The sequence below is a fragment of the Diplotaxodon limnothrissa genome, linkage group LG18 (genome assembly GCF_057381915.1).
Source record: "Diplotaxodon limnothrissa isolate DT_005_m linkage group LG18, D_limnothrissa_male_GT1.1, whole genome shotgun sequence".
NCBI classification, from domain to species: Eukaryota; Metazoa; Chordata; class Actinopteri; order Cichliformes; family Cichlidae; genus Diplotaxodon; species Diplotaxodon limnothrissa.
Genome location: NC_140613.1, coordinates 3,728,309 through 3,751,638, shown reverse-complemented (window position 1 = coordinate 3,751,638; position 23,330 = coordinate 3,728,309). Strand labels below are relative to the sequence as shown.

General features: G+C 42.2%; 1 protein-coding gene across 1 annotated transcript in view; it reads right to left on the bottom strand.

The window, feature by feature from the left end:
* Positions 1-3,076: 3,076 nt before the first annotated feature.
* The window catches only part of myo10 (myosin X), a 128,349-nt gene continuing 108,095 nt past the window's right edge, over positions 3,077-23,330 (bottom strand). Inside the window, exons 21-41 of the mRNA XM_085378810.1 lie at positions 23,115-23,229; positions 17,703-17,809; positions 17,383-17,601; positions 16,131-16,170; positions 14,770-15,729; positions 14,343-14,463; positions 13,828-14,071; positions 13,484-13,579; positions 11,152-11,245; positions 10,205-10,260; positions 9,665-9,807; positions 9,093-9,284; positions 8,852-9,009; positions 8,612-8,735; positions 8,165-8,462; positions 7,876-8,083; positions 7,068-7,204; positions 6,866-6,986; positions 6,236-6,712; positions 5,836-6,027; positions 3,077-5,738 (exon numbers count right to left, since the gene is read on the bottom strand). Of these exons, the coding sequence (XP_085234936.1) occupies positions 5,628-5,738; positions 5,836-6,027; positions 6,236-6,712; positions 6,866-6,986; positions 7,068-7,204; positions 7,876-8,083; positions 8,165-8,462; positions 8,612-8,735; positions 8,852-9,009; positions 9,093-9,284; positions 9,665-9,807; positions 10,205-10,260; positions 11,152-11,245; positions 13,484-13,579; positions 13,828-14,071; positions 14,343-14,463; positions 14,770-15,729; positions 16,131-16,170; positions 17,383-17,601; positions 17,703-17,809; positions 23,115-23,229 (4,213 nt within the window). The 3' untranslated portion in view covers positions 3,077-5,627. The remainder of the gene's footprint in view (positions 5,739-5,835; positions 6,028-6,235; positions 6,713-6,865; positions 6,987-7,067; positions 7,205-7,875; positions 8,084-8,164; positions 8,463-8,611; positions 8,736-8,851; positions 9,010-9,092; positions 9,285-9,664; positions 9,808-10,204; positions 10,261-11,151; positions 11,246-13,483; positions 13,580-13,827; positions 14,072-14,342; positions 14,464-14,769; positions 15,730-16,130; positions 16,171-17,382; positions 17,602-17,702; positions 17,810-23,114; positions 23,230-23,330) is intronic.

Sequence of the window (23,330 nt, the reverse complement as noted above, 5' to 3'; positions counted from 1 at the left end):
GATGATTCAACGTTGCTTCAATAATGTTGAAGTCAAGGCTCTGGGGAGGTCAGTCCATGACTGACAGTGTTGGCAGTGTGTCTGAAAATGATCAGAAGCTTTGTGGATGGCATTCATGGTGAATTAAAATCTGATGGTAGACTTCTATACATTTAGAAAACATCCCCCAAGAACACCGGCTGAAATTCAGCCCCAAATTATGACAGAGCCTCCACCATGATTTCCAGACGGCTATAGATGCCCTTGTAAATATTGAATGATTTGAAACAAACATTTTACATTTAAAACTCAAAAAGAACTGATGCCACTGACTTCCAGTCCAGTTCTTGTGTAATTTTCATTCCTCAGCCTTTCCTCCCTGTTTTTGGCTTTCAGATACTGTTCGTCTGCTGTATATAGATTTTTTTCTGCAACTTATTCTTTTGTCCTCCATTTTTCTCAGTTTTCTCAAATTTCTTCAAAATTTGAGGAAAAATTGCTGAGATAGACCAAATTATCAACTAATAGGCGTTGATCAGACTGAAGACAAAGTGAATTTTATGAACTTTTTTCGAGAAGCAAGTCTTCCAATATGGGAGCCATATGGGCATCACCCTCTCTTTATTTCTTTTTCTTCTTCTTGGGTCGGCTATTTTTGGACACACTGTCAGCTGCTGAAAATCAGTGTTACAATTTACTGTTATTACGAATTATTTAAAAGTGTTATATTGTTAATGCATCATTGCAGGACTGCTAACACAAAAGTGTTCTAGGTTCAGAGCTGTACTTAGGAATGATGTATAGCTTTTAATTTTAAGCAGGGTCTCTGAGCTTTGTAACTATACAACCAGATGTCCTGCTTTATGTTTTATGCCGATAAAAGGATTTGACAGACAGGGATGCAGGAATTATGACACATTTCATATGAGCACAAAAACCTGATGTCAAAATGATATTGAAAAAAATGATCCAGCAAACATTTAATGCTGGTTAAGGATGTGATTCTTGCTTTGGGTATAAGAGGTCCAAATCCTGGATGAGCCCCCATGATGTTACTCTCAGTCCTAGAAGAATCATGGGTGTAGCATAAAAAGTGAAAAGAAGCATTTTCACCAATCTAAAGGACTGAAGAGTGCCACGGCAGAATTGCACTCCAGAAAGAAGAGATTTATTTATCTATTAATGTAGACAATATCAGGGTGTGCACGAGGCCAAAGAAAAAGAAAAATGCTTCCCACACCTATGCTTCCTGGAGGGAATGTCCAAGATAATGTCCATAGAAATGGCTTTCTATGCTTATCGATTCTTAGGAGGAAGGAGGAGAGAGGTCAGCCTAATAGGTCTCTAATTTAAAGGAGCTACCATCAGTCTCCCGTCCAATCACCAGGTGCCACATAGAACTCAACATAATGGGTAAGCAGAAATGGTTGGACCCAGGGATGAAGGGGCAGACACCCAATGTACATAAACACAATTTAAATTATGACATGGGGCCATAACGTGACCCCCCCGATCCCCCTATTTTAGATTTCATTGTCATTCATAACATTTCCAGTGCTGGTATAAGCTGGCAAAGTGACATCTGTTCAGCATGGCAGTGTTTGCCTCAAAGGACTGATCCTCAGATGGTTTGTGCCAGTATAAATATAGCTATTGGAAATTGTGTTTTTCCCTGTCTGTAAACCATTCTTTTGAGCTTCCATGAGCCCTGTGATGTTTGGGCCATGGGCTAATCTGTTCTTGACCTACGAGTCATTTACTTTTTTTGGTGCCTTAGGAGGCTGGGTGTCGACATTGCAATGCGCAGCACAGAAATGACTTGAATGTGACTTTTGCTGTTGGCTGTATTTCTATTTGTTTTGACTGTAACATGGATGTAATGTATAAAGAATATTTATAGATACAAAGCTGTGCGAGTTATTTGCCCAACGTCATATTGGTTTTGAGTATCTGCTGCAGGATGCTACGTGTGTGGCATCGTTACAGGAGATGAAGTCAAACCCCCAGTGATGAAAGGTATCATTTTTGCTCATCTAGACCAAAGAACACTACTGCATATTATCACAGAAATTTTATTTATGACAGCTGGGCTGGTGACATCCATGGGAACACTGATCAGACAGTGTAACATCAATAAACCTAGGTGACGAAATATCAGACATTCGTCACTTAAGTACAGATACTGGTGTTGAAATAATAGCAGTCTTTACTCAAGTAAAAGTGAAAAAGTACAAGCTCAGAAATGTACTTGAAGTCAAACTAAAACTAAAAAGCAGTAACTTAACATTGACCATGAACAGCACAGCTGCTCTGCCCCACTCCAACTTAGTGCATTGCTGTAAACTTTACCACAGTTAGCAAAATTAGGTGTGTAACAAACTACACAAACATTTAGTGTTAGCTGATATTGAGCTGTGAGAAATGTTGCATTTTAAATTACCTGTCACTTAAATTTTTTTTTACTCCATTTATGCTTCTGCAGTGTGAGCTATATGCTGAAGAACTATGACCACAACTAACTGACTTCTGCAACAAAAGCGCTGTTCCAGATTGCTCTTGTTAGGTATGTGTTTAATACTGATCTTATCTCTCTATCTACATAGATATATAGATACATACATATATAGCGAGCTAGCAGCTGGATAGCGTAGTGGTAAGACTACACGCCTTTGGAGTGGAAGCCGCAAGTTCGATTCAACATTTGGCTCTCACAGCTACAGATTGACAAGGTACAACACACATACTACGGCAAGGGGGAGCCAGGACCACAGGTCAGGGGGGGGAGATGTTGTCATCACCCCCAACCAAGATTAGGAATCAAGGTGGTGGAAGTTGAGTGTAAGAGGAAGTGACTTGACTGGTTAGTGAAGTTAAGTACCCTTGAGATCAACTAGAGGATGTGAGATATATACATGGTGATGATAAGTAGAAAGGAAAAAAAGTAGCTGCTGTTGGTGAGGTGTATTTGTTTGTGGCCTTTTTTAGGTTCTTGGATGTGTGTCCAGCAGCTTTAGCCGTTGGTTGTCACATTAACTTTCTTAAACTAAACCTTTTTTTTAATAGTCAGGAAAAACAAAACGGTAACTTGAGACCAAAAGTGTAGCGATTTATTGTTAGAGTCATCAGTTCAGCACATAACACTAATTACAGCTAGGAGGAAACCCCCCCCACAAAACATTGTGTCAAAGATCCACTGTCAGATAGTTGTTTAGAGAAAAATACAAGATTTGTTAGCTTGGGAAAACTGCCATCTGATCAGGATTCAGGAGAAAAAAAATAGAAGGCAAAGACTTACAATATAAAATGTACAGCCACATGATTAAAGTATATATAACATTGCACATATACCAAAAAAAGAACCCACACATGAAAAAAAAGTGTACATCATATACAACAAGGCACTGTGGAGGAAACCTGCACACGCATCTTTGGATGGATCTGCCGCCCGCGGAGGTCCAGTGAAACGTTTTTAGGAATGTTACACTGCAAACAGTCCAACTGAACAAGCCATTCAAGCTAAATCGTGACAGATTACACTGAAATACAACGATTAATTCTTATGTCTATTATGTAATAGACACATCATGTAATAGCTTTTTGAATTTGTAAGTGCTTTTTGTAGACAGGCAGCAGACAGAAAAAATATCTACATCTTCTTATTTCACGTTTTTAAAAAATGTATTCCAATATTTCCTCTTTTCTACCCCCCAAAGAACCAATTTACATTTTAAGTTCAGGTTGTTCTAAAGGGAAAGATGGTGTTGCAGTTCACATTTGTTGCCAGCAGATGTCAACGTGGATCAGAAAGAGACGTAAAAGATTGTCTGACATCAAATTACCCATCTGCAAATATTTTATTATACATAGCCTTTTTCTTTTTTTCTTTCCCAACAGCAAAAAAGAAAGAAAGAAAGAAAAAAGGTTTGGAGAAAAAGATAAAAACAACTGCATGTATATGTCCAATATTGTCAACGCAACATTGTCAGTAAGACTCACGTACTCGGGTACATTTGCAAACGTTCAATTAGTCAATGATCCAGGCTGCTGCCCTATATCAGTATCTTTAATATTATAAACAATTTATGCCTCAATTCATTTAGTTTCTCACAACTGACAGATTTAAAAACCCTTGAATGACGTCCATTGCTGGTCAGAGTTTGCAGTGCACAAATACATTGGCAGTTAAAGGGAAATGTGTGTGGGAGCACCTTTCAGATTCAGGCTACACAGGAACGAGTGTGGCACCAATAAAGGCTAAATCTGATTAGATATCATCCTGCTTCAGTTGGAACAGGCACTTTGTATCGTAAGCAAAACAATCAGTCACAAACGTAAAGGTACAGTTGCATCTTATTTACAGTGAACAGGAAAAGGTCAAGTCCCAGAGTTTCTCAAAGCAGAGGAAAAGGCTTGTAGGCTGTAGTTGTTTTTCCTCCGTCTTCTTTGCCTTTAATTTTTTTATACATTCGGACAGCCTGTAGACACTCTTCTTTTTTTCTAATAACATACTTCCTCGCACACACACACACACACACACACACACACACACACACACACACACACACACACACGCTTACCAACCTCTGTGAGAAATCGACCCCTTCTGCAAAAACAGTCCCTGTAGGGCCTCAGAGGTTTACCATCGGACAGAAAATTAACTGTTTCTTTTCAAAACAAGACACATCCACCTTTTAGAAGCTGCATCTGACTTCATGAAGACTAATATAAAAATATGATTGTGTATAACCACCACCTAGTTTTCTTTGGTCTAAGAGACTGTGGTTTGTAATCAGAGTCTGGGGGTGAACGTCTGTCATGGTACACTTTGTACGCCTTGGGATTAACAGATTAAACTGATCCTTTGTTCTGTTTTCTCTAGTCAGTTTAGGAAGCTTAGCTAGAAGTCCCCTTTACTTTAATGTGGGGCAAAAATGTGCACTTGTTAGCTTATTTAAGAAAGTGAAGATTGTACACAACTTCCATCTTTAAAACAAAAACTTCATATTATGTTGGCTGAACAGAGGTGAATGTGACAAGGATGATAGTCCTTCAAGCATTTTATCACTTTATGAAAAATAGTAGTTAACTTGTGGAATTTATAGGAGCAATTGATCTTAAGCCCTAAAGGATCTTAAATAAAAAAATAAAATAACACTGACAGCTGGCAGGCTTTGAGGGAAACCAATTAGAAGCTGCCCGCAGTTTGAGTCTTTTAAAGTCTGGTCCCTGCTCGTTATCACATATCTGTTGATTTAGATAACAAGAAGCATTCTCATGTTGCTTTCTCAGTCAACTTTTGGACTTCATTCTGTTTTCTTGAGTTTTATGGATAACTTTCCACCATGTTTGCTACAGAACTATCCACAGCCCTGTGCCTACATTTTATCGTGATGAATAAGGAGTGGATGTGTACTGTTTCTAAAAGAAACCAGGTCAAGATAAGTTGAGCTAGTTTACATTAAGAGCATATTGGGTTTTTTTTAACTTTTTTTCCTCCAGCATTCAGAGTCAGTCTGACATGAAATGTATGAGCTGCTCTCTCCAGAGTGCAGAGGATGGGCGTCCATGCATGGCCGGCACCGGCCACGCTCGGCCCCCTGGCTGCACTCCTGCATGTGGCTGCGAGGCAGAGGGTGAAAGGGCGGAGTTCACCAGGTGCTACAGTGGCTGCCGTGGCTGCTGACGGACTGACAGTTGCTGTAGCGCTTCTTGACGATCATGCTGATGTAGGCTTTCATCAGCTTGGCGATGTCCATCACCTGCAGAGAAGAGGAGTAAATGTTGGTGTTGTATTTAATGACCTGCATTGAAATTATGGGGAGACCAGGAGTTATGACTGAGTGAGGATGTACACACCATTTGGGTTTCAAACACCAGCTCTCGGCCTTCCACGGTGATTTTGTAGGTGTTGGATAACGGAGCTCCGAAAGAGAGTATCTGTTCATACGGGAACACCTCCAGAGGCCACGGCTCCCCTCGCTTGTACACTGATATGGCCTCCCGGCTCACACCCAACCAGAGCTCAGAGGGGAACATGCCATCCCGGCACTGAAACAGCAAGCATGGAACATCAAAATCTCCTATCATTCCCTCTAAGATCAGTTTTGTTTAGAACTGGCAATAGATGACTTTAAACCAACCAAACAATCCCATGTTTCCACCTATGGCTGTGTAGCTGTCTTTATGGGAACATAACCATCCTTTATCATGGAGAACAAAGTTTTTGCTTAAACAGAAAAGTGATTTCTCTTCTCACCTCGACGTTGAACAAAGTGGATCCGTATCCCTGCCACTCCTTCACCAGCGCCATGTATTTGACCATTGCCTGTTCCTGGTTCATCCCCTGCAGCTTCTTCCACTTGTCCATCACGCTGGTTCTCACGGCCGCCGCCTCCTCCCTCATCCAGGCCTCCAGGCTGTTCTCTTCTTCAAGTTTCTGCCGACTCAGCGAGCTGCTCCTGAAACTCCGCCTCAGTGTCCCCTCCAGGAAACTCGAGCGTTTCCTCTCCGCCGTGCCTGAGCGGTCGGCCACCGAGCCGGTCCCCGGAGCGAATGTTTTGGCCGAGTTCTGCACCCGGGCCCGCAGTCGAGACATGGGGAACACCTGGGACATTTCAGGGATGGTGGACTGGGAGTTGTGATCACCCAGAAGGTACTGAAGTCTCAGAGCAGCCAGAAACTGAAGAGTCTCCTCAGGGGCCGGGTATTGACCACGAATCACAGCTTCATGGGCCTTTGAGGGAACACAGAGAAAATTATAGTTAAAACTATAAGATCTAAGCATTTTTTCTTTTTTAATTTCCACAAAAAATCTTTCCAAGTTCAGTCAGAATCAGCTACAAAAGTCTCCTAGTCCCATCCCCAGACAATGAGCCACGAGTCTGACCTGCTCGAACATAAAAGCAAACTCCACGCTGTCTTTGGGAACGTTGTCCGTGTCTAAGAAGCAGTAGAGTTTGAAGTAAAACTTCCATCCAGTGCTGCCTTCGTCTGGGCTTGCTGAAAGCCTGCAGACCACAGAGTGATTGTGTTAGCATTGGCCAGAAGACAAAAACATTTGCTTCAGAATCAAACATGGTGGGGCTTACTTTTCAAACTTGGCGAGCACGTCAGCCACCACAGTGCGGCTCTCGATGGCTTTCTCTGTGGTGTCGTTGTGTTCAAACAGGGCAAACATATTCCTGCTGTCCTCCATGGCCAGACCGCGGATCAGTTTCTCCACCACCTGACACACACGATGAGATACAACAGGGACACATGCAACTGGTTTTAAAACTGTAGATGAGATTTAAAAAAAAGAAAAAAAAGCATGAATTCTTGTCTAAATTCCAGACATTTGGGACTGCCATTCAATAAAGGTGGAAAGTACAATTTCTATAACTATAAAATATTTAAAATGTCCTTTTAACAGGGTCTTAGCTCATCATATTATCCAGATTCTGATATTTTCTGCAGCATCAGAAAATAATAAATTCCAGCAAGCATGTCAGTGTATGAGCATTTAAGCCTGGATGCTTACACAGGCTCCAGGCCAAAAGAGCTGAATAAAAGCAGGATTTTATTGCTGTGACTGATGAATTAATTAATTGTTAATTAATTATTGTTAATTATTATTGAATAACAAATAAGGAAAATTGTAAGGAAAAAAGCAGAAGAGAAGAAGATAAGAAGCTCAGGCTGTTACAATACAAAGTCATTTTTAAAACAGCTGTCAATTCATTTTCAATTAAAATAGATGATTGACAATCATTTCAGCTCTGTATTTACTGTTGGGTTGTTCTGTTGGTACAAACATATCTTTTATACTGTGCTTAAATCATAAAAACTAGAGCTGAGTAAAAAGTACACTGTTTATTTGTATGCTTTGGCACATAACCCCGTTTTCCACAAACCTACCTCTCCTGCGGTGGTGTGCGAGTTGATGGTTATCTTGCAGGACCCTCCTCCGTGGCAGTGAACGGTGGTGCTCATGTCCTGTCGGGCCACGATGCAGCGGATCTCCTCCTGAGACGGCACGTTCTCTCTGGCTCGAGTCTTCCTCAATGAATCAGCGGCGAAGGCAGCATAACGATCCATCTCAGAGCCGGGAAACAGCTCGTGAGTCCTGCAGAGAGCAATTTGGAAATGGTCAGCTTGAGAGAATAAAAGTAATTTATCTATAAACATGTGGCAGCCTAGTGCACACCTCTTCAGGTGGAACTTGAGGTATCTAAGGATGCTCCTTGTCGGGACGAATGTGCAGGACATGCAGGCGAGGATCTTCCAGTTGCACAGGTTCCCAGGGCTGCCGGGCTGTGGCGGCCGTGTGGTCTGCTTGATGAGCTGGCAGTAGAGCTCATCTCGCAGTGGTTTGAGCTCCTGGCCCGTCTGCAGGATGCCCTGAATGATGGGCACGGGGTCAGCCACGCCCTCCAAATGCTGCAGCGAGCTGAACACCTTGAGGGCTTCATCCTGCAGGGTTGTGTAGCTTCTGCTTCTTGGAGCTGAGCAGGGAAGAAGTTGTGATTAAATCAGTACATATGGTACATTAATATCTTAACTAAAATGGTAAAAATTAGATACGTTAAAGACATTAGTACTAAGTTAGATTGTCAATCCCAATTTAATCCTATTCTGTCTCAGTGGTACTCACTGGTGAGATGAATGTCCCCGTAGGGCAGTGGCAGCAGCGGGGAATGCAGAGGGTGATGACTGTAGCGAAGGATCGGGTTCCTCTTGTAGATCTGCTCAACGACCTCCAAGTTCAGACAGTTCTCCTGCAAAGAGAAGAGGAGCTTGGGTTTAGTGCAGTGCTGATTATCTGAGGCTTTACTGGAAGGAAAGAATTAAAATGACCACTGACATCCATTTTTGCACTTTCAGAGTTTCCTACCTTGATGTCCTGGATGAGCTGCTGGGTGGGTGTGTCGATGGGAGCTTTGGTATCTATGACATTTTGGACGGAGTTGGCCCAGCGTGTGGCTTCAGTCAGCAGCTTGCAGTAGAGACGGTACGAGTGTTTACGGCCGTACACGATCACGTTCCAGTATCCTGACACGACAAGAGGGGCGGAGAGAAATTGAAGCTACTGGGTAGAGAATGAGTTGGCAGTTCTTGCCATTTTCTTCTCTTACCAGTCTCTTTGAAGACCTTCTCATCGGGCTGAACCACTGAGCAGAGGCTGTTCAGCACCAGCGTTCCCAGCTTGAGGGCATTACGCTCTGAGCTCTTATAGTAGTCCAGGGAATTGTGGGTAAGCAGGAACCAGCGCTTCTTCAGCTTCAGCGAAGCTTTGGTGCTGTTCTTCATCTCTTTGTGCAGCCAGCCTGGTGGGAAATAATTATTAAATAACTTTTTGTATTCTCTGGTTTCCTCTGAACTTTTCAAAACTATAAAAATGCAGAAAGGTCAAGCTTATTCTCTGTGAAAGAGCTTTATTACGGTTTTCTTTAATAACAGAGAAAATCAAACCTGCTTAAAACTGAGCGTTTGAAGCTTTTGCCTTACAGCTTCTACATATACACATTTGATTACTTGAATTATAACATTGATATGAGCACCCACCACTGGAGCTGTAGATATGACAGGGGAAACTTCTTTTATTTAAAATCTGATTTCCTAACCTGCAACTTTTAACCTGTAGTTAAAAATTTTAAACACAAATTAAAAAAGGAAAAACGGCCACGATAAACGAATCATTTGTCACCTCGGATGATGAACTCCTGTCCATCGACTCGGGTGTCTCCTTTGGAGCGCTGCAGCAGAGTGATCCAGTGGTGCATCTCCTCAGGCGTGTCAGCATTGCAGTGCAGCACTCGGTTCGCAGTGATCATGACAAAGGAGTTCGGCCTGTCGAAGTTCAGAAATTAATAAGACGACAGAAAGGAGATCAATAGTCTAACACCGTAATAGCTCTTGGGTGCACTTCTTGGATTAAGAGATATGAACTAAACTTTTAATTTTGAACCAGACGACTAAGAAGAATTAAAGCTACTGACATAAAATAGCAGGAATTATATATTTGTCACATATAGGTTAGAACACAACAGAAGAAATACAGGACCAGAATGTACTGATCTAAAATGTTCCCCGTGTGAAGAAATGCAGCTGCTGAGGTGCTGAAACCCAACGGGCTTCACTCTGATGGCTTTTTTCCGACACCTTCTGGTTTCTTTGCTTTAGTCTTTGTCAAAGAAAATCCATATATATATGATGTGATGTTTGATGGTTTGATGTAGGTCCTCACCTCTCTGGATTATCTGAAGCACACACTGAATCGATCATCCCCACATCCAGCGTTCCCTGAGGAGACACACAGAGAGATGGAGGGAGGTTCACAAACAGTTTTCAGGGTGTGGATAATGAGTTTGACCTTCGCTGCACCGTGGAAACCAATTATCTCACACGCAAGCAGCAAGGCCTTCACTCACAGGTGCAACACTGAAAAAGCACGTGGCATTTTCAGCACATCTGTGTCCTGTTACTTCAAAACAAAGCATTACAACAAAATTTAAAATTTAAAGAGGAGAACAAAAGAGGGTTGGGGTTAGGGTAGCATGAATGCTGGATGAAAGGCTCAGTGACAGATTTTGGGGCTTTTTTTCTAATTTTCAGTTTTTCCACCAGGTGCCATCCTCAGTATAATTCAGCTGCTTTTCTGTGAGCTTCTTGTCACACCAGCAGACAAACTCCAACTCCACAGCCTTTGCCTGCAGCTCAACTTGGAGCTTGTTCTGCTCTGGAAATCTGCTGAGAACTTCCACTCTAACCAGTTTGTCTTGAGAGCTGACTGGAGAGGCAGCTGATTATTACCATGTCATCTCTTTTCATAAAGTACACAATATCTCCAATTATTTATTAAATGGCCATTGCTATCCATTGTGGGGAAACCCAGAGCTATACATGCATATATTAACTATGTTTTTATTGCAGCTGGAATTTAAAGGAGGAAAAAATGCTACTAAGAGGTGAGGCATGAATAAGGAAATGGAGGAACATATATTAAAGGCTAACGTCCTCTCCTCGGTGTGAGACGAAGGTTTGTGTTATGGAAATCTGTTAAAGCAAAGTGCCGAACATTCTGCTGTTAGGACGACATTAAACGGCCGCATTTTGAAGACATTTATTTTCTTTAAACAGAAATGTTATTAGAACTCCATCTCCCAGAGTGCTTTGTTTCCTCACAGTACTCACCACAGCATTCTGGGGATTGGCCTGCTCATCGTGCATTTCTCTGATCTCCTGCTCTGTGGAGCCGTGGACCTGACTCAGCACGCTGAACCACTGACTGTAAACAAAGAGATCATAGAGAATAGAATAGCCCTTTATTGTCAGGACACAACATAAATAGTAGACAGCAGGAATAAATAGCAAACAGGTGAAAAAAATATAGAATCAAGAGAAATATAGAATATATTTCTAATGCAAAAAGAACTGAATAGACTCCGTGTGTAAATGACCTGAGTGATGAGGGTTACTCAGGCCATGGCTCAGATTGGCGAGTTTGGTGGGCAGGGCTGGGGCGTGGGGATAGTGTTTGTTAGCAGTCCAAATGGTCCAGGGGAAGAAACTGTGAGTCTGGATGAACCTGATTGATCTGAGGCACCGACCAGAGGGCAGCCGGTCAAACGGGTGACATCATCATCATCACCATGGAATAAACAGTAATCAGCTTTAACAGTGGACATACAGGCCGGTCAGTTAGACACAAGCATCTCGGCTCCTCCTACGTCCAAAAATTCATTTGAAACTGAATCTTACTCAACACTAAACTACTTCAAAGTGAGAACAACTAAAAATGAAAAATAAAATGAAAGGAAAGTTTTAGCCATACTTTTATCATGAATGCAATTATTAGTGTGAACCTGCATGTGTGTACCTTTTAATATAAATTGTACATCTATAAGTTTTATATGTGTGTAAAATCCAAAACAATTCTGGGTTCAGTCTGATTGTGTCTCAGACACATGGAGCTGATGTTGGCTCGCACTGAGAGAGCGTCTGGTTTTACAAACCTGCTCCTATCACACACCCACAGCCATGTTTTCCTCACTTCAGAGTACATTGCATTAACTAGCATTCATGTCCTGTGACCTCAAACTAAGATTTGTCCTTTTGTATTTTTCTCCCTTAAAGGAGGTCAAATCCCCACAATGTGACAGAGCAAACATAATTATGTCCCAGATTCAGACAGACAGAGTGCTTGTTGCCCTTTTGAGCCACAGCGGAAGTAGACTGTCTGAGAGGAAATCAATGTGTTGCCAGAGGCAACCGTCACATTGACCTATAGCAACAATACCTCCTGTTTGTTATACAGTTTTCGACAGACTGTGAGCAGGTTCATGCCAGTTGAGGAAATAATAGGATCAGGAGAGAAGAAACAAATGGGAGGACTGGGAGCATTAGGAGTGTAATAACAATGTGACTAATAATCACTACTGTCATTATACGAAAAAGATTATAGAGCACATTTAAATCCTGCCCACCAGAGAGAAACGGTGCATGGCTCTCCATTTACCCTGTAATGTGTAAAGATGCCTTCTTGTCAATTGTACTTGCTAGCAGGTACTAGAAATGATGAATAACACTAGAGAGCTGAGGTTTCCATGAAAAGCTGGTCATGGTTTTTGGCGGTTGCAGGGTGGAATCGGTCACAAAGCGAGTGTTGCTGTGACTTGGTTTCTACCAAAATGATGCAGCCATCAATGCTTTGTATGGAAGAAACCAGCTTGCAAACACTTTTCAAAAAGTGTGACGTAAACCAGATAAAGAGGCTTTCCTCCAACGTTTGACTTACTGCTGCAATCAACATGTAAGGCAAATGTTTTCCACATCCAGTAAGCCTAGCATTTTTCAGTTTCACTACCTCTTGGTGAAAAGTTTGCAAGTGTGTACAGGCAACTCGGCATCTTCTATGCAAACTACGGGGGACCGTGACAACCTGCCATTGACCAAAGCAATCGTGAGGAGGTTTTTGGTGTCACACCGTATCCCTCTTTGCTACTATTTAATGCTAGCAGCTACCAACAATCTTCAGCAACCACTCATTAGCCAGCTGTGGAATACCGCACGACTCTTGGTTATCAGCGGGTCACAAGCTATTCTCTAAGCCTATAAGACCAAGACTTGAGTAGGTTATTAACACATAGCTACTGTTAGCTGTTAGAGGTTGCTAAAGATACTCCTCAAAAGAAGCTAAACCTTTAAATAGTTGAAGACATTTTGAATCATTGCACTTTTATTCTGAAAAATGACTCTGAGATATTTCTACTCATATAATACATATTTCTATTAATGGACAAGACCATGTAATTAATTCTGACAGTGTAATTAAATAGACCAGGTAAGCGAAGTTAGTGGTGTCACTGAAACTAACTTACTACTGAATTCTAGTTTTTACTTGTTATTTCAGTCATTTTGACTCCATGCTTGCATGAAAGGTCCTTTACAGATCAAATCACAATTCATTTCTTTGGTTATTGTGAAAAGATAAGAACAATACATCAAAGACAAACACACAGCTCACCTTGCATCCTCAGCAGACTCGGCAATCAGATGATAAGTTCTCTCTGGCATCACTATGTCGATTCCATTCTCCTTACCGGTGTTATCAATGATTTCTCTACAGGTCAAAAAAAAAAGGAAAAATAATGAGTGAGGTTCCCTGAATATACAAACATCCTTCCATAACCATTTCACCATGAATCCTTCAGAGGTCTGAGTTTTTATCTCTCTTCAATAACACAACCATATATCTCTTGAATATTTTACATGTAAATGATTAACTGACAGCTTTTCTGTTGTTACTGTAAATGAAAGTATTGTCATGCAAAAACAACAACCCTCAAAGTTATGTTCTCTTGTCCTTACTTGGCGTTGTGCATGTCCAGCACCCCCTTCATCTTCTCCTCTCCGTCGTTCTCAAAGTACATGAGTTTGCTCTGACGCAGCACGAACCAGCGCCGCTTCCAGTTGCGTCGGGAGAGCGTGGACGAGCCCCCGCCCTTCTTGTGCAGCCAGCCCTGCTTCAGAGCCTCCTGCTTAGTTCTGAACCACAGGAAAGTCTCGTCCTTCAGAACACACCAACGCCGCTTCCACGTGTTCATCAGACCACCTAGAGAAGAAAGATATGAGATTTCAAATGCTCCACCATCATTACGTCACCTGGAGGGGAGAATCTTGCTCTTTGTCTCTTTGTCTTCACTGAGATATTTGAATGCTAATCAATAAAATCAAATCAAATCAAAAAATCAAATCAGAAGGTAACACAGAAAGTACAATGCTTTTTCACCAAAATACGTCCTAAAGCCATATAGATGATGCACTTAACTCTCACCTGTTGGGGTTTATTAAAAGAAGAGTATGTTCTATAAGAAAATAATAACCTTTGATGTAGAGGAAGCTGTGGAAGTACGGCAGCGTGACACAGCTGTAGACAGAGTCCCGGCGATAAGACAACTCGTCGTCTGTGTCGAACCTCTCAAAGTCGTCCTCGCTGTCCTCAAACTGGAGCAAATCAACAAAAATTTGAAATTAAACAAGACATGCAAGACCTTAGTTTGCATATTATTTCAACAAATAACAGAGAAGGTACAATGTGGTGCTCTTTGCACCTGTGAGTTGTAAAATGGCTAAAGTCATGCCATTTAATTGATCTCTCTCACTGGATCCTTTTTTGAAGCCTGCGTTTTTTTTGCTAACTTCAAAGACTACACTACTTTGGAGTTAGAGCAGCTAAGTTTGAGTAGAAAATCGGGCATGAAATGTTCTCCCTGTCATTGAAAACAGAAGTTAAACAAGGATTCAGCTTACCGAGGACTGAGCCCCCTCTGAGCTAAAGCGGTAAGCCCCTGAGCTGTTGTAGGTGCCAACAGATCCGCGGTAATCCGGAGACCACTGTCCACTGCGAGGGTTGGAGAAAGCCATGCTGCCACTAGACACGATGGCACCTTCATCGTAGTCATCCTGATCGTAGTCTGAATCCTCATCTGGAGGTATCAGCTCTACCAGCTCATCAGACTGAGCCTCAGATGAAGCCTGGGGGTGGCAGTAAGCCGAATCCCCGCTGGATGATGCGCTATGGCAGGCCGAAGGCATCGCTGGCAAAGAGTGGTGAAGCACAGTGGTCGGTGGCAGTGACGGAATCACAGCATCGTTGGCGTACGGGTCTTCTTCGGATGAGTCATCGCTCGTTCGGATACCGCTCGTCCGCTGGCCGTCCGAGTGGCCGTGCTCGCTTGGGTTTGGTGAGTCTTTGAAGGCATCATCATCAGCACCAAACCCTTCATCAACCTCTTCTTCCTCGTTACCCCTCATCTGGTCATCCTCCTTCTTCTCATCTTCTTCACCCACGCCCAAGGAGCTCTCAATGTTCCTCACACACTCGTCAATCTCATCAAAGTTCAGGGAGTCCAGGAACTGCTGCGCTGCCTTACAGGCTTCATCCTCCAGCCGCCGGAGTTCCTGATCGCGAAGCTGCTGCAGGCGGTTCAGCGAGGCTTCAGTCAAAGAGAGCTCCTGGCGCTCCTTCTGTCTCTGCAGCACCTGGATCTCCCGCTCTAGTCGAAGAATTTCCTCCACTTGTGATGCCTCGTGCGGACGTATTGCCTCCTCTTCCTCTGCTGATGCCTCCACAAAGGTTTCTGCTGACTCCAGCTCCTCCAGGGCGTCTGGTGATGCTGCAGCTGCTGCTGCATTTTGAGACTCTGTCAAAACCAGCGAGGCCAGCTCCTCAGCACGACGCAGCTCCTCCAGTGTTCTGGCTTCCTCAGCCTGAAACCACAAACATGAGACTGCAGTCATAACTTTTTCCCCCCAAGATATCAACATTAATTTATACAAAATACCCAAAACAAGTTGATTTACAGAAACCAAACACTGAAGTAATCTTAGTTTACTGAGAGAGGGCCAACTTTTATAAGCAAATTATACACGACAAATACCTGAGAGGATACAAGCTGTTTATTGTACTGGGCAGTGTGTTTTTCACTGCCCAGTACAATAAACTGAAGCCTGCTACAATAAGCAGAAGCCTGTGTAACATAATAGAAAACATAATTGTGTTCTCTGTGTTCTTTACCAATCAGATATGGCTGTAGAGAGTGGGCTGCTCAGGAGACAGTCGGCCAATAAAAGTTATACACCGTTTTCCACTTAAATCAGTTTTATCATACCTCTCTGGTGAGTCTTTCGGCCTCCAGCCTCTGTCTCTCCCTGCAGGGCACAAACACACAGACATCAGCTGAACGAACACACAGTAGGAGAGACGATGTACCAAAACCAGAGTAACTGCATTTCCTGTCTCACTGTGAGATTAAAATACCAGAAACCCATTTAGTATGCAGTTCACTATCTATCGAAACAACAAAAATACAAATGTTGCACCACACTGTGAAACCTTCTTTGGAAAACATAATGCAAGCTACAGATGTAGTCCAATAAGGATGTTTATACAAACTCAATGGTTCTCTACTAAATTGTGACAGCAGCAGTGATTATAAAGCAATCAATCTGCAGTATAAACTGAGCTGTGGCCCCTTCAAGGTCAAAGGCACCACTGAGGATATGGAGGTCATGACTCAGTCTTGATTGTGGGATTTGAGGGATTTACATTCTATTCTTACAGACAAATTACATGCTGTTTTTTAAGCCTGATGACATCTCCCGTCCATGAATCGTCAGAATGACTACCGTCATAAGAGCACTGCGTACATCTGTAGCAATTTACATTGTTGTCCTTACACATGCATATGTAGTGAGCATAAGATGGGGAGAAGCAGCATGACCCCCCATTGCAGAAAAAAGCCAGCATCAGTGAAAACAAATGTGAGATTCATTCAGTGAGGTAGTCTCTAAAAGAGGAGCTCAGGTGGTTGCAAAGCAGCTTGCAGATGCACAGCAGCTGTAGCCAAGCTAAGCTACTTAAATAGCATGTCCTACATAAGCTTTGTAAATTAGCTGCTGATGAGATCCACTCATCTGATGACTGCAGCTGAGAATGAAATAGTTGCCTGCCAGAACTAAAGCTATGCTCTGTTTCTCCTCCAGTATTATACACTGGCATTAGGAACATTTTTTATTATATACGTGTAGTATTTTTATGTCATTTGAAATAATGGAAGCAGGGGATTTGTACTCGTTAACTACTCATGATCATATTTGAAAGTCCTGAATACAGCCCAGATGATGGACTTGTGTTAATTCCTCACTAACTGACTGAAATAAACCAGTGCCAGAAGAAGACAGTGGGCACACGTTTTTCAAACACATTTTCCAGTCCAGATTTCTCTCTCATTTCTTTTCTTTTAATTTAAAAAAACAAACAAAAAAACCAGTCATTTGCAAAAACCTACTTTCTTTTTGCACAATAACTTTTCATTTGGCTGTAGCTATAGTACCACACGGTGAATAAACTGAGTAGCCCACCTCTCCATCTCCTCCATCCACCTGCAGCGCTCCTCCTCCTCCTTCTTCCTCCTCTCCTCCAGCATCCGGCTGCAGGTCTGACGAGCCAGCTGCCCTCGCAGACACTTCTGGAAGGTGAGCGCTGCCCAGCGGAGGAGCAAGAACTTCCTCCTCCAGTAGAAAGCCCGGTAGTTCTTCTGGATGACCACAATACACCGCAGCAGCTTCTTGTACTGCTTCCTGTTTGGAGGACAAGGACCGGGCTATTGAGCATTTTGGTTTCAATGAAGATTAAAACTGATCCTATTGAGGTTTATGATGTTTTTATTCATTGTTTGTACCTGGCCATGTAGCCTGTGACATAGGCCTGAATGATCATGGCTGCTTTCAGCACCTCCACCTCCCTCTGCTTCTCCAGGCGATGCTCCAGAGACTCCCGAAGGAAGACCTGATAGATAGGATAAAGAGACAAAAAAAAAGTGTTATTTTATTATTGTTACTGAGGGGAAGTAAGGGAAAAATCAATAATGTAACTGCTCCTCATTTCTTTCTCTTCTAATTTTGATTTACTTTTCAGGTAAAATCATGTTCACGTTGACCTTTAAGAGTTAAAGAACATCTCATGACATGTTTGCATAATACACAGCAGAGTTTAAACGTGTCATATTTACAGTGTGCAACACCAAAACAATTTTGGGGTAAAATAGTTCAAGGAAGTGCTAATATTCAGAGGGAAAAATGCATATTTGTGAGAATATGAAGGTGTACATTTGCAAAAGTCACATTAAAATGCCCCATCTCTAATAGCCACAGAATGTTCAAGTCCCAGCAGCTTAACATAGTTTGTCCATTAGTTACGCTGTATTACCCACACTTTATGAATAAAAGATTTACAAGTGAACAGAATTAAAAAGAGGCAGGCCGTTTCTTTTTCTATAACATTACCATTTAACAGACAGTCGCTCACAGAAGAACAACAGAGCCAAACAAAGCGGCCGACATAAATCAAACCCAGATCCTCCTCTCCCTTTGTTCCTGCTACTAGAGACTGCAGATTACTGCAGCGAGTGATTTCAGCTACATCTCTCCATGAAAAGACCGATCTTACGGGCACTTAGTGCAGCTGCCTGCTCCAGGAACCAAGCTGTCGTCCATTGATAGAGAAACTGGGCCCAGCGAGGGCCGCCAGGGGTTAATCCGATTAGGGAGGGAGGAAAATGAGATATGGGACGCGGTCTCAGGCGACTGTGACGGTGGGGAAATATCACGGTGCTACGGGGGTACAGGAGTACACACTGCCTGTTGATATGGTGTGTGTGTGTGTTGGCTGAGTGACAGTGTTGGATCCTCAGCAGTGAGGCAATAATGAGATTTTTTTGGGGGAAATGTAAACTTGTCAGGGTGACGTGGATGTCACTTATGAGCAGGTTAATTAACAGGGAAACATCCATTACATGCCGAACACGTGCACATGCAATACAAAGACAAGCACACAAACCACTGGTGTCTCTCCAGGAATTCAGTTTTCAGGCTGGAAAAGCCCCAGAGACAAAATTTTAAGTATCGAAGCAGATTGGAACCAGATTAATATTTATGTGAAATGTAAAAAATATTCATAGCAAAATAAGAGTACCAACAAGTACATTTACTCATCTAAAAATAACAGAAAAATGGGCTCATTAACAGCATGCTTGTGGACATGCTGCCTCTTGCACTCTCTTCCCAGGTGGCACTCTTGCCTAAATGAGAGTATTTTAAGTAATACATTTATATATTAATAGAACACATAAAATATGCATATCTATGAAAATAGAAAGATGTGGACTGTTGTTGGAACCATTGCTAATAAGGGAGCAGCTGAAAGAAGAAGTGCAAGTGCCTAAAGTTAAGTCTCCTGCTGGGTGCTACGTGGCAGAAAGAGCAACTTCTGAACACATCCCAACCTTATCCTCTCATTTTATAACACTGGTGAGCATTAACAATCATAAACTAAGGGATAAACCTGACCAAACAGGAGGGAGGTACAACTGTGGACCCCTCTGAAACCTTACGCCATAACTTTATGTGCACATCCCTAGAAATGTAACTACATGTTGCGTCAGTACAGCCTGCAACTATCCTCAGTACTGTCGACTTCCTTATATCCATTTCTGGCTACTGTTTTGGAACAATTTTTGAATTCATCAGCAAGAGAATAAAAGTAATCGCCTGAATATAAGGACTTGCATATGTCATCAGACTCCTAGAGCAAAACTGGTTGTGAGGAAATGCACAGAGAAGTGGAATAACTGGATGGACAAATATGTTTGCCTTCGACACAAAAACAAAAGCAAAAAAAAAGAACAAAGAACAAAAAGTGGCAATGCTGGAGGGAAAAAGTCGCAGCATTTCATTTCTATCATCGTCTGCAGCGCATATACAATACCGGAACACAACTAAGTGGTAATTAACACATAAATCACCATGCCAAAGCACGAATGTTGGTTATGGTGTCGTCAACTTTTGTAGATTACTTTATGGGCTATCCAAAGATTCACCAGAGAAGTCTACATCAGCTGTCACATTTTATACTTTAGAGCCAGAGCCTGAATCTGGGTGGTAAGGGTTAGAGTTAAGTTGTTGAATGAGAAAGTCACTAAAGTCACTTCCAATCTGTAAATACTAAATACTAAAATCTAGTTTACCCTTATTTCTTTCATAGTAGATTCAATGTAACATGAATGTGTTTTTCCACTGTATTTATATAAAATAATATATACACTTAATCTAAAGAAAGAAATCTAAAATTTTCCTGTGAAGTGCTGCTATCCAGGCTCATTCAGGCATTCATACAAAACTCACACATATAAGCTGCAGAAAGCAGCTCTTTGTGAATCTCTACAGTGCACACGCTGATCCTTTTATTAAACAACCTCCAACATGAGCTGCACATGCTCAGAACGCGCAGCCTCGTGTACAAGTGCACACATTTGCATCCCAATAAAATGGGCGACTAATCCTTTTTAATCATTACTATGCTAATTAGTGCAACAAAGGCCTCGCTAAGCCTCGCCGCGTTTTGATTCTTGCTGCTGGGGCCTTTGGGGAGCACCGCTTACCGTCCCAGGTCAGGCCCGTGGAGAAAACTAAGCAGTAGGAGAAGAAAGCAGAGCCACATCTTTTCCAGGAAATTAAGTTTAAGGCGGTAAAAAAGCAAGACATAAGTCTAAGACAATAGTCTGGACATGTGCTGAATGAAAAGAGCTGCAGGCCTCCTCGATGTAAATCTCACTGCGAGAGGCAGCGGGACAAAGTGGACAAATCCCTCTGAGGGAGATGGAATTGATTTAACAGTTTACAGGCAGTCACAGCAGCAGGGACGACTCCATGGTTCAGTGGAGAGTATGGTCTCAGGGTTAGAAGGTCTACAGAGGCCATTCAGGCTGAATGTTTTATAGGAGATTTCAAAAAAGGTCTTCCAACCAATAAGTATGCGGTGAGTCACGAACAGCTGTGTAAATCTGGTAAAAGGTGGCAGACACCCAAAACAAAAGAGAAACCAAAAAACAAAACATGTTTCTCTCAGTCTTTTAAAATCTGTTACAAATACGTTAGTAAAAAGTATATGAAATAAAGCAACCACTGCTATTTATAGTAGATTGTACATATATTGTAATATAATGGATATTTTTGATGACTAAATAATCTCCAAGAATCTTTTGGGTAATCTAAATGTTGTTGTTCTGAAGCATAAACCATTATGAATCCATTTCATCTGCTTTGATGATAACAGGTGCACTGGAGAGGCAACAACAAGAAAACCCCAAAAAGCGAATGGCTTGACAGGCGATGGCTACACACCACTGTGCTCATCCCTCCTGACTGATTCTCTCTATTTTTGCTTTTTGTTTGTGTCCTCGTCACTGCTGGTAAAGCGAGACGGTATCTGCAGCCCACTCAGGTTGAACGGGTAATCCAGCTCCTCCAGGACGGCTCATCTATATGTGCTGTCAAAAGAAGGTTTGCTGGGTCAGCACAGTCTCAAATGTGTGGACGAGATACCAGGAGGTGGACTGCTACATGAGGAATAGTGGAAAAGGCCACAGAAGTTCATCAGCCCAGCAGCTCTTTTGTGCTATATATGTGTCGTGAATCCATCTCATCTGCTCTGATGCAAATGAAAGCAGATAAAATATATATGGGTGCACTGACACCTGTAGTCATAGAAAGGCTCCATATAAGCACCGGTCCACTTAACAATTTTAAGTCTATTGTTATTCCTGTGACTGTAATAACATTTGTTATCCTCAGTGTGTATTTTATTTTATTTTTAGCTAAATAGCTAATTTTACTTGAAAATAATGAACAGAATGTTGAAAACTGTCAGTAACATGAAAATAGGTTTTTAAATGGGCTACATGTAGTGGAGGGATCCATTAAATATTCAACCAAAGACACACTTGTTCCACCTCGCCGCTCTAACGGGGTATTCACAATTCAGCTTCCTGTGCCATCGTTGGTCCTGGATGGACACTGACACACATACTAATGACCACTCATCCGTTCGTCTGTCCACCCACGACCACACTTATCCTTCACTGCTGTCACCTCCTGCAGCATCACACGGTCATGCTGTGATTAGCGATCTGTATCCCCCATCTGTCATTTCCCCTCAAAACACAGACACACACACACACACCCTGGCAGTAGGTATATTCTTCCTGATCCGGTGTAGTGGAAGCAGGAAGCATTAGACTGAAGACTGGATCCAATAATTGTTGGATTCTATGCTTCAGGTGCACTGGACCTCAATATCACACACACACACACACACACACACACACACACACACACACACACACACACACGCTCACACACACACACACACACACACACACACACACACACACACACACGCTCACACACTCACACACTCACACACACACACACTGTCTGCAATGGTTTCATAGAGCTGAGTTTCTACGGTGTATGAAGTCAAATTAAGCCTTGAGGGGAGCACAGAGCAGCCAAAATGGATTGGCATCCCCCAGCAGTGATGTTCAGTCTGCATCCAATCATATTTCAAGTTAGCAAAGAGAATACAGAACAACCGGTATGGAGCCAGATACATTCAGGAGCTCAGACAGGAAAAAGTCAATTACGCCACCGAGAACTGAGCAGAAGGCATATAATTCACTGCTGACAGAAAGGGAATGCAAACCTGTAAGTAAAGACTGAGTTATTATATAAATTATATTTGTATTGGAGAGCCTTAAACATAAAAGATGTTTGGAACGGTATCGTTTTCAGAAACACTTTCATCTTTTAAGACCAAGTTTAAACTAAACCAATAAACAGCAAGCTTTATGGTTAAGCAAGACTTATATGTTCAAAAGGACCTTATTGGACAACAATATAACCTGGACTGAATCTGGACCTGGATCAATTCTTGAGCCAAAGGCCTCCCTGGAGACTTCTATTTAATGATCCACACAAATGCAGAGAGCTCAAATGAGACGAAATTATCAGGAGTTCAAGAAGAAAAAACTTTAAAAAAATAAGAAAAGAAACAATGATGACTTAACCTTATATTCCTGAAAATGTGAGAAATTTGTTCTTCTTCATGAATCACTGTTTACCCAATCCACCAGGACCCTGAATAAGTGCAGTCCTGAGTTTAAAGTGCTTTCCTATACCAGCCTGCTCCACTCCGTGTGCAGGAGAGACCGGCTATAAAGTGTGGCAACAGGGAAAAACCTGGGTTACACTCTCACCTTGGTCTTGCCCAGCTGCCACTCTGCACTGCTGCTGTCATATTGGCAGAGCAGCTGGACGCAGCACCCTCTGGGGTCTTCTGAATTCAACAAACCACGCATCAGCACCTTGTACCTGAAGAAGTAAAAGCAGGGGTGAAGGGTTTTTGCATGATTTTTAATGATTGCTTTGTTCTTTAATGTCTGCATTTCAAGAACTGAAATGACCCTGCGCCT